The 11,352-nt window shown below is 54.0% G+C and overlaps 1 protein-coding gene across 1 annotated transcript; it reads right to left on the bottom strand.

Annotated features, from left to right (window-relative positions):
• Positions 1–2,535: 2,535 nt before the first annotated feature.
• Positions 2,536–4,627, bottom strand: LOC142004953 (olfactory receptor 5V1-like). The gene is made up of 2 exons (XM_074982629.1): positions 4,254–4,627; positions 2,536–2,626 (listed from the first exon to the last, which is right to left on the bottom strand). Exons 1-2 carry the CDS (start codon positions 4,625–4,627, stop codon positions 2,536–2,538), a joined length of 465 nt encoding a protein of 154 aa, XP_074838730.1.
• Positions 4,628–11,352: the final 6,725 nt, after the last annotated feature.

The following is an 11,352-nucleotide window of genomic DNA, read 5'->3' as shown; positions in this document are numbered from 1 at the left end:
CTGGCATGGGCCAAGCTGTTCCCGGGTGTAACTCCCCTCTTCTCAGTGTGGTGACCCCAGGGTGTTCAGAAAAGCCTTATATGTGACTTCACACACGGAGATACACATCTCACAGCGCTGGAAGGGGCCTGTGGAGGCCATGGAGTCTGGTCCCTGCCCTCCGAGCCAGACCACGGGCCAGTCTTTCTTCTTCTGCCCCATAGCCCGGGACAGCCCCTCAAGGACTGAGCTCACACCCCTGGGTTTAGCAGGCCAGGGCTCAAATCACCGACCTCTCGCTCCCCATTCATGTCACTGGATTTTACAGTTCTTATAGTTCCATAGTCCCTGCTCGGCTCGCTGGATGGACACGAGGGATTGTCCACGCTCGCCCACACCAGAATGAAAACTTCAGTTTGATTGTATCACAGAGGGAGCCGTGTTACTCTGTATCTCCGAGAGCAACAAGAAATCCTGAGGCACCTTATAGACTAACAGATATTTTGGAGCATAAGCTTTGGTGGGCAAAGACCCACTTCATCAGGTGCACGAGTCAGTGAGTTTGATTGTGGAGTTGGTCTGGGTCCTTCTGGTGTCTCTTTGCCTCCACCTGGGACTTACATTCCAAGCCAGGGCAGTGCAGGGCTAGTGACACCGGGTCATTAAACTGTGGTGATCCTGCATTCAGAGGGAACACTTGCCCGATGGGCTGAATAAATCACACAATCCCTTCAAAGGTGCTGGAGAGCCCAATTAATACACCTGGAGGTCCCGGGAGGGTGTAGCTGGCTACATTAAAGCTGAGCTCCTGTGGCGGGTGGGTGGGCGGATGGGATAATACAAAAGAAGCCCCTCAGGACAGGAGGAAGGAAGAATAGTGAGAGAGAGGAGGCCCTGTTAGTCTGTATTCTACCAAAACAAACCAGCAGTCGTGTTGCACTTTAAAGACTAACAGAATAATTTATTAGGTGATGAGCTCTCGTGGGACAGTGCGTGAGTGGCTAGAATTGCTGATCGTATCTCGCAGGGAGGGAGAGGTCGAGGTTGAATGGGACTTGGCCTGGTCTCCTGAGATGGAAGCTCCATCAGAGATGCCAGGAACAAGGAAGTTTCCTGAGGGAGGTTCTACACTGGGATTGTCCCTGGAGGTTGAATCGGGGCTGAAGAGATTCCTGAGTCTTGCCTGGAGGAGAAGGATTCCAGGGAACGTCCCGGAGGGCCAGTGACTTTGGAGGAGGTGGGCCTCTGCCAGGACATAAAAAGGCCGAGGTGGAAGCTGCTCTGGTAGGTGAGGGAGTGATTCTCCCAGCGCGTGAGAGAAGGGACGTAGAGCTAGTTAAGCTCCGGCCCATGGAGGGCAGAACAATCTCTGTTCTGTTCTACTCTTTGTTTTACCTCCCCAGCGATGGGAAAGACTCTCCTGGCTGGAGGCCAGGACATACGAAGAGTGGACAGGTAACAGCCCTGTGTTGCACATCCTTGAGCGACAGAGGAGAGGCCGTAAGCGGCCACGCATGCTGGTGAGCCCCTCTTCTGTAGTTCCCCTTTGTACAATGGCCCTGCCCCCTGAGGCCAACCCACTGCTCAGTCTGAACTCCAGAGGTGTGGAAGTGTCTCACAACCAATCACCTGGCTGGGTGCATTGGCTGTGTCTGCCCTGCAGGGCCAGTCTGCACTGGGAGGAGATCCCGCCAGTGAGGGGTGTGAAAAACTTCATGTCCTGAGGGTCACGGTTAGATCAGCCCAACTCCAGGCGTAGCTGCAGCTGGACCAGCAGAAGAATTATTCCATTAAACCCCACAGTTGTCTCCATCCACACAGAAGCCTCCCCTTGTAAACCAGCCCACGCCGTGTCGTGTTTGTGGGGTGGGGGTGCCAAGCTGGGAGGAATGGTAGGGATGGGTGCTGCTGACACCCCCATTGGGGCAGCCCAGTGGACAGAGTCGGTGTTCCCCTGGGGTGAAGCTCTTGGTCAGGGCCTCGCCAATGCATGCAGCCCCCATGGTGCATGGCTGCTGGTTGGCCTGGCCCAGCCATTCAGACTCGGACTCCCACAAGGGCGGAAAGAAATCCCCCTTTGTCTCACACACACTGTCCAACACACAGCATGCTGCCATGATGAGCCGGGTTTTGTGCTCCCCAAGGTCCAAGTGGCGGAGGAGGGAATGGAAGTGTCCCTGGAGGCACCTCCACACCCCAGTTCTGTAGGGATTCCAGCCGGACTGGTCTATCACTGGAGCGAGGTGGGCTGTGAGAGAATGGGGTTGGGGGGGTGAGGGAACGTCCTCGGCCTCCTTTGAGGTGGATCGGGCCCTTCCTTGCGATGTAGGTTCTTGGATTCTCCCAGTTTTGAGACACTCTCTCTGGACGCCCCTTCTGGTTCCCCCATTAAGTGCTGTCAGTTCTGGTTTTGCCCCTGGTCCCCCCATCTGGCCCTGCTCACTCCCACCTCTCTCTGGTACTGGGGTTCCCATCTGGGATGTACACGCTAATATGTCCAGGGACACCCTTTAGGAACTGGTCCATCTGCACTGGGAGGGGCAACGTGTGCAGGTGTCAGTCTTCTCTCCGGAGATCCACGTTCTCCGGCTCTGAGCCGCCGTGTGGGCGTGTCTGGGAAACATCAAGTTCTGCTGCTACCTGAGGGCTGTGAAACAGCAATGGGCCTGCTTGGGAGTGAGGCCCATCACCCGTCTGGCCTCTTGCTTCAGCCGTTCATAATCATTTATGGCATCGTCAGACATGCCAGCTGCCGCTCCTCAGCTGTGTCTGCAATTGCATTCCGCTTTTGAAAGAGATATGCAAATGAGGTTAATTGAAATGCAAATGAGATACAAATTTGCATATGTGACATCTCATTTGCATATTCTTAGTTCAAAACAGCTTCTTTCGAAGGAAGAAGACCAGTGCAGACACTGCTCTTTCGAGAGGAAACCCCATCTTCGAAAGAATCCTTCTTCCCATAAAATAAGGATATGCAAATGAGGTGGTCTATATGCAAATGCAAACCTCATTTTCATTTTTTATTTCCTTCATTTGCATACCTCTTTCAGAAGAGGGATGTAAATGTAGACACAGCCCTAGTGAGGGACCAGTGATCTGAGATCTTGATTCTACCATGTGCTCATCGGTGGGGAGGTTGTGCCACTGGCCGGCCCTCACAAAATGCAGGAAGAAATCCTGTACTTTATCCCCCACCTGGTAACTGGGGAATGCCTCGAGGTGGTGAGCAGAGCTCGGAGCAGGGCTTTTAGGTGGTGTCCCTGGAGCATCCTGCCTTTGAGCTTTCTCCAGCTGAACTGTGGCCTCTGCTTCTGCTCGGGTGCGTTTTACCTCTTCACACCTCGGCTGCAGGAAGCACTCCATCGCCTCCTTTGCTGGAGGTCTGCCTCCCTCACGACGTTCTCCCACCCTGAGAACAGCGATAAATGAATAACAACCAATACAAAAGATAACCTCATTGTGTCTGACGTAATAGTTCCCTTCTATTTACATATCTGTATGCCCAGAACTTCTTGTGGCCTGGATTCCTCAAGCCCTGTTCAGGATTTTAACGTCTCTGTCTCCCACCTCTGGCCACACAAAAGAAAACCATTCAGCAGGTGATTGCTTCAGGTAAGAAGGAACCAATCCCCTTCTCATTGGCTCACCTGACGCTCACCGGGTTTGCCCCTTTCCAAGCGTTCATTCATGACCAATGGTTTCTGGAAGCAGCCAGCTGAAGAACAACACTTCTCAGAGCCCCTTTGACCTCCTTGTTCCTGAGGCAGTAGATGACAGGGTTGAGCAAGGGAGTCAGGACGGTGTAGAAGACAGAGAAGATTTTGTGGAGGACCTTTGGAGTGTTGGCTGCTGGAACCATGAAGACGGTGATCACAGTCACATAGAAAATGACCAGCACGATGAGGTGGGAGGAGCAGGTGGAAAAGGCCTTTTGCCTCCCGGTGGCAGACGGGATTCTCAGGATGGCGGCAATGATAAAAATGTAGGACGTCAGGGTGAGCAGAAAGGGCACAAATACCCCTATGACAGCCACGACAGCTGTCACCATTTCCACAGTGCTGGTGTCATCACAGGACAGCTTTATCATAGATGAATAATCACAAAAGAAATGGTCTATTTCTTTGGACCCACAGAACGTTAATTGCCAGAAGAAACTGTTTGCAATGGCGCAGAGCAGAAAGCTGCTTATCCAGCACCCTCCCGCTATCTGGCAACAAAGCCGGCCATTCATCAGAGCAGCGTAACGGAGGGTATGGCATATAGCTAAATACCGATCGTAAGACATGGCCGAGAGCATCACGGTTTCTGTAGTTGACAAGCCACCATAGATAACCAATTGCCCGACGCAAACCTTGGCAGAGATGGTTCTGTTCCTAGACAGGAGACTGGCCAGCAGCGGAGGCAGGAAGGCGGAGGTGTAACAGACCTCCAGGAAGGACAAGTGCCCCAGGAAGTAGTACATGGGGGTGTGAAGGTGGTGGTCAGCTATAACTAGCACAATGATGAGGCTGTTCCCAGCCATAGTTGCAACGTAGATGAGTAGAAAGAGCAGGAAGACAAGAGGCTGCAGCTCAGGGCCATTCCCGAATCCTAAGATGATGAATTCCGCGATGGGCGTTTGATTTCTTCCTTTTATTTTCTCCATTCGATGCACCTGGAAAAAGACAACCATGAAATACTGCTGGAGTGCACACGCTCAGGCTGTGCGGCTGCAGGGGCTGTAACCTCACACCACAACGTCTCTCCCCTGCAAGAATGAAACTGTCAGTAATCCAAGGGAGACTCGTGTCATTGGGAGGTTGAGCGTCCCATCTAGTTGGACCAAGAGCACTGGAACCACATGGAATGACATAAATCTGCCTTGTAGCTGCCCCAGCCTCCCGTGCACTGGAAATACAGAGGGGGGGCTGGGATTCTCGCACACCTTTATCACACCTGGGCCAGAGCAGGAACTGGAGAAGACAGAACCAAAACGTTGGCTTGGTAATGAGAACTATTGACAGATCAAACACGCCTGTGCCAGGAGGGACTCGCACAGAAGCGCAGACAGCATCGTGGCACAGACACCTGTGCGCGTGTCTGGGATCTCCTGCAGAACTGGGCTCAGCGTGTTACGAGTGCTGCCAGGGCTGCACTGTCCCAGAGCTCAGCTTGTCTTTGGCTCAACTGCAGCCGCGAATTTCACCTCCCAAATGAAGCAGCGACACCCCCGTGCGACTAGAGAGGCTGTGGTTTGTATGGAAGTCTCACCCGGCTGCTCTCCGCCCTGCTCTGTATATTGGAGAGACTTTGTCCGTCTCTGAGGGTGTTTGTCTGTCGGTCAGAGCTGCTTGCTGATCACAGCTGCAGCGCGATAATTGCATCAGCTTCGTTTGATTTCCACAAGCACAACGCACATCAGAATCCAACCGCAAACTAAGACATAGAAACAACATCAAAATGAAATTTTCTCCAGAGAGAAATCAGAGGCCGTGTTTCTCCAAAAGGGAGGATGCGCCTTGAGAAAAACAAAATAAAAAATCCCCTCGCGGAAAGAGGAAGAGAGAAAGAGGAAGAAGGAAATAAAACAAAGGGACAGAGAATGAAACTGTGCCTGTGTGTGTGAGACAGAGATTGCTATTTCTCTGAACACTATGAACAACAAACTAGATACCTGTTTAAAGAGACGTAGCCGATCTGTAATATTAAAGCAAAGGTGTCAGAGCCAGGAAGTCTGAAATCTCCCTGCTTTTTCCCTTAGACATATCTGGATAAGTCCTTATCTTCTGACCTCGATATCTGCTGACTTATAACGTTCCTGCAAACTCTGGCTTTACTGGGAGTGGCAATGAAGTATTGACATGGGTGCATGATAATTATACGACAGAAAAAGTAGAAATCCAGAAAGAAGCAAACAGAGAGAAGAAAGACAATTGTCTTTGTTGGGAAAACAAATGACAAGCAATGAAACGTGTGGTGGCTGGAAAGGGGTCCTGTCCCTAGTCATGGTTTGCCCATCGCTGGGATGGGTGACAGGCGATGGGTCACCTGAAGATCACCTGTTCTGTTCATTCCCTCGGGGGGCACCTGGCATTGGCCACTGCCGGAAGGCAGGCCACTGAGCTCGAGGGACCTTGGGTCTGACCCAGTGTGCTCTAAATCTGAGAGCCGTGTGTTGCTCCTTCCTTTGCATGTTTTGCTATAAACTATTCAACTGCCTCTTCCTTCCCGCGGGGTTGGACAAGCAGTGATGGTCTCTGGGACGTGGCGCATGCGGGAGCAGCTCTTTCCCTTTTCTAAGCCTGATCACTCCATTGTCACTGTGCTGTGTCGACTTTCCCATCGATCACCTCGTGCCAGCTGCACCCTCGTCCCCATCCGTCCTGCAGACACTCTGGGGTAAGATCACAGGCTTTGCACGACACTTCCTCATGTTCCCTGGTCTCAGGAGATGGAGCTCTGCATTCCTGCTTCTCTGGCTGGGCTTTACGGCTCACCCTGGGGTACGTGGTTATCATTCCCTTGCATGGAAAAGAACTGCTTCCAAACTGACCGTACCAGAGACCGAATCATTGTTCACCCAAAAGACAAAGCAATAGCAAAAAGGAACGTCTCATTTCAATGGAAAGCAACGCAGAGAAAACTTCTCATCTTGGACCAAATCTCTGGGAATGTCTCATTAGATGAGCACATCTAGGATGTGGATCTGGATTTGCTGGAGCAGGTTCAGAGGAGGGCAACAAAAATGATTCAGGGTCTGGAGCACAAGACCTATGAGGAGAGGCTGAGGGATTTGGGCTTGTTTAGTTTACAGAAGGGAAGACTTAGGGGTGAATTAATAGCAGCGTTCAACTTCCTGAAGTGGAGCTCTAAAGAGCAGGGTCAGAAACTGTTCTGAGTGGTGTCAGATGGCAGAACAAGGGGTCATGGTCTGAAGCTGAAGCAGGAGAGGTGTAGGTTAGATATTAGGAAAATTTACTTCCCCAGGAGGGCGGTGAAGCACTGGAATGTGTTGCCGAGAGAGGTGGTGGGTTCTCCGTCCCTTGAGGTTTTTAAGTCCCGGCTGGACAAGGTTCTGGCTGGGAAGACTTGGGGGGGGTTGATCCTGCTTGAAGCAGGGGGCTGGACGTGACGACCTCCTGAGGTCCCTTCCAGCCCTGGGATTCTGTGACTCTGTGATGTGCTGGAACACTGGACAAGGGACCAGTGTCGATGCCATTTAACAGAAAGAGGAAAATTGAAATACTCTCCAGTAAAACATTTCTGGGGTTAATCTCCCCGTTCACTGGATTTCTGCACCTTTCCGGGCACACGCAGGCTGGGAAGAGCCCCGAAACTGCCGCAGGAACAAACCTCCTGTCTTCTTGTTGACACTGGCTGTGGTTTTAAAGTCATCAATCACAGGCACCCAACTGCCTTTGCATGTGCCTGGCAGGGGGCACCTCACCTCCCTCTGCTCCTCTGAAATCTCCACGGTGGTGCCGGAGGGTCTCACTGGCCCCCGTCCTCTGCCCACTGCAAAGGGAGAGGGGCCGCGTCTCCCAAGGGATGAGGCTGCGTCCCCTCCAAGCTGCACAGCTGCCTGGCCGCGCAGCAGGGAATGGCGTCTACATGCCCAGGAGGGGATCCGCACAGGGGCTTGTTGTCAGGGTCCCTGCAGTCCCATCGCTCCTGGCCCCAGCCTGTGAGTCCTGCCCCGCGGCTCCCAGCACCTCCTGTGTGCAGTGGGGAGCCGGCGGCAGAACAGAGGTGCACTGACCCTGCCTCCTTCTCTCCATGTGCCCATCTCCACTACGTGTGTGTGCGTGGGGGGGACTCAACCAGCTGCAGTTACACACACATTCTCTGAGCACGTGGGGCACCAACCAAGCACGGACAAGCTCCAGCCCCTGCCGAGGAACTGCGACAGCACCGCCCGGCCCTGCTCGCAGCACCGACCCCACAGGAACTTGGGACCAGCTTTGCCTCTGCCTCCGCGTGCAGAGGAATAGCCACAGGGGTGTAACCAGGCCAGGATTCTGCCCTCGCTCGTCCCTGGAAAGGCACACGGGCTGAGGTGAAGCTACACACGCCTTTAGTAGCTACGAACGGTTGATTTTCTGGGCTTGCAAACACATAGAAGCAGGTTAAGTGGCAAACCCACATGCTGAATAGTAATAGAGAGGGAGCCCTGCTCGTCTATACACGATCAAAACAAAAAGCTGTCAGGTTGCGCTTTAAAGATGAGCAAAATAATTAATTAGGTGCCAACAATGCCCAGATGCTGTACACATTGGCCAGACTTCTAACTCCCTTAGACAAAGGGTTAATGGGCACAAAACAGACATGAAAACACTCCAGATCCACAAACCAGTTAGTCAAAATTTGAATGGAATGGGGCGTTCTGTCAATGACCTAAAGGTATGTGAGTTACTGAAAAAAAGCTTTCGCACCACTATTCAACGGGAAGCAGCCGAGCTGGCTTTTATATTCAAATTCGGCACATTAACATGTGGTTTGAACTTGGATGGGAATTTTCTGAGTCACTACAGGGGTTCGTCTGCATACTTGGCTTAATCTAATTCTTGACCTTCCCCCCACCCCGTCCACTCTCTGATTTGCTCACCTTGACCATTTTTTTTTATTTGTTCTCCTTGATTACTGTTTTTGGGTCTCTGTGCCTTACATATTGAGTCTGTTCCGGTCTGGCTCTGGGCTTAAGAAGTGGGTCTGTCCCACGAAAGCTCACCTCATTAATTATTTTGCGAGTCTTTAAGGACTGCTTTTTGTTTTGGCAAACCCACAAAACAAGACACTCAGCAGAACGCCCTGGTTGGATGGATTAGGGATTAGCTGGTTCTCACCCTGACTGCTGATACCGGGGAACTGGCAGAATCCCGAGGCACGAGCTGCAGTTGGTTTGTGGTTTGGGTTTCTCAGGTGCCCACAGACAGGCTGAAGTCCCGTTAGTCAGGTCCAGCCCTTCCCCCAGTCAAGCCGTTTTTCTCAGCTCTTTCCAGCAGTGCTCTCGTGTGGGCTGTGAAGAGGAGCTGAGGAGCTGAGTCCCTCCCTTTTAGAGCTTCAGCGCAGGGCAGGAACGCTTTGTTTCCACTCTTGATTCTCAGACCGGCGGGGGAAAACACCGATTTCCTAACACGGCGCCCAGAGTTCTGGGATCTCCTCACCCGCCCTTGGAGACTCCCAGCTGCTGTTATTTACAGGCTCTGGGGAGTTCCCTGGAAGGCTCCCCCAGGGGATAGAAATTTTTCTAAGGCCCATCATGTTCCCGAAAGGCTCATTATCCTGAATAAACCCTTCGAGAGAACAAGACCAAAAGCTGCTTCTCTGGTGGGTCTCCAGTGTGTGAGTCGGCAGCTTCACAAAACACAAGCCGCCCTGTGGCACCTCACAGACCAGCAGTGTTGTGGGTCAGAGAATGAGCTGGGGTCGGTAAGACCCACTTGCTCAGCGTTTCAGCTTTGCAGCAGACAATACAAACCCAGGGCTGCTGTGGGGAGGCAGCGGAGGGGAAGGAGGTGAACATGGTGGGAGTCTCTTGTCCCTAACAGGCCCAGTGGAGGACGTCAGTCGTGTGAAGTGGGATGGGGCCATTCCTGCGGATCTGAAAGGTGGGGGAGTTGCCCTTGTGAGGTGTGAGGCGATTGGCGGTGGCTACTCTGCAGCCCTAGTCCGAACTGGCTGTTTGCAAATCTCTCCTGTGGCAATCCCACGCCCACACGTTTCCCTTTGGGAAGGCAGCGCCCACACCTACTGGACGCGAACTCGCGGTTAAGGCCACCCGGAAGCAGTTCAGGCAGGGCCTCGAGGCAGCAGTTTCTTCCCATGGCTGCTGCTTGGGACGATCTGTGGCTCATGCTTAAAAGGACCCCCCTGGGCAGACCGGCCTCAGCTTTCCCTGCTCGCTTGCCCACCTCTCCGAGGCACACGAAAACATCGCCAGTGAGGGCTCCGGGTGCCCTGCCCCAGGACACCACATCACTCTGTGCCACAGAGCCAGAGCCGGCCCCGGCTGGGCTCCACCGTCTGCCACTACTGTGCTGGGCCAGGGAGCACTTTCCCCAGGCTGACTCCCACGCCCCGCAGCAAACCCGCCCTGTGCCTGTCAGGTGTCAGAGGGGCAGCCGTGTTAGTCTGGAGCTGCAAAAGCAGCGAGGGGTCCTGTGGCACCTCACAGACGAACAGGAATGGATGAGCGTGAGCTTTCGTGGGCAAAGACCCACTTCGCCCTGTGCCGGTGTGTCAGACCCTATCCAGGGAGCTGCGGGAGCTGATACACCAGTTTGAAGCTGCCCACCAGGGAGCAGACCCCATACCCTGCCGCCGATGGCATCCAGACACCAGTGCGTGCTGGGGCACCACGTCACCCTGGAGTGCTGGGGACACCAGCAGCGGCTTCACAACTTCCAGAGAGAGGCGCGATGGCCAGCTGCAGTCCCAGCTCCAGGGGGGTGAGGTGATGCTGGGTGGGCTAACTCAGGCCACAGGCCCAGGGTGGGTGGGCCATGTGTCCAGCCCAGAGGTGAACCAGAGGATGAAAGCCTCCTTCCCCAAGCTCTGCAAATGGCTAACTCCTCCCTGCAGCGATGGGACACACCCCTGAGGCCGCCATCCCCATCCAGAAGTGGGTCGCCATCGCCCTGGGAAGCTCACCATGGCAGACAGCTACCGGTGCATGGAGAACCAGTTTGGTGTGGGGAAGATGACCGTTGGGGTCCAGCTCATGTGGGTAGGGTGCTCCCAGGCCACCAGCACACAACAGGGCAGATATGGGATGGGCGTCCCTGCAGAACTGGGGGTGGTGATGCCAGTCCCTGCTGGGGGGTGGGGTTCCCGCCCTCTTGCCCCTGCTAAGCCCAGCCAGACCTGGGGGTGAGTGTGGGGGGCTGACGTGGTGAAGTGGGAGGGGGTGAATGTCAGGGGACTGGCAGATGCCCTGGTACCCTGGTGAGTCCTGCCTCATCCCTCCACCTGCAGATGGTCAGGGCCATAAACAGCAACCTGCTGCACAGAGTCACCCGCCTTGGCAGAGGTGGACACCATCAGTGGGGGATGTGGTGTTCTGGGCTTCCCCAGCTGTGTGGGAGTTGTACTGACAGACACACGTTCCCATCCCTGCCCCAGACCACCAAGCGTTCAGCTACATCAGGTGCAAAAGATACTTCTGGGGGGGCCCTGCAGGTCATGACCACTGACCCCCTAAATTTCAGGGGGTGGGAAAGGCACGTGATGCCCACGTCTTCAGGAGCTCCAGCCTGTTCCAGGAGCTGCATGCTGGGATCTTCTTCCCTGCTGGCTCCATCAGGGTCAGGGACATGGACACGTCCATCTGCCTGGTGGGCGAACATGACCTACCCCTGCTGCCAAGGCTCATGAAGCCCAATACAGACCACC

This window comes from Carettochelys insculpta, chromosome 32 (assembly GCF_033958435.1).
Source record: "Carettochelys insculpta isolate YL-2023 chromosome 32, ASM3395843v1, whole genome shotgun sequence".
Lineage (NCBI taxonomy): Eukaryota > Metazoa > Chordata > Testudines > Carettochelyidae > Carettochelys > Carettochelys insculpta.
This window is presented reverse-complemented; position numbering and strand designations above follow the sequence as displayed.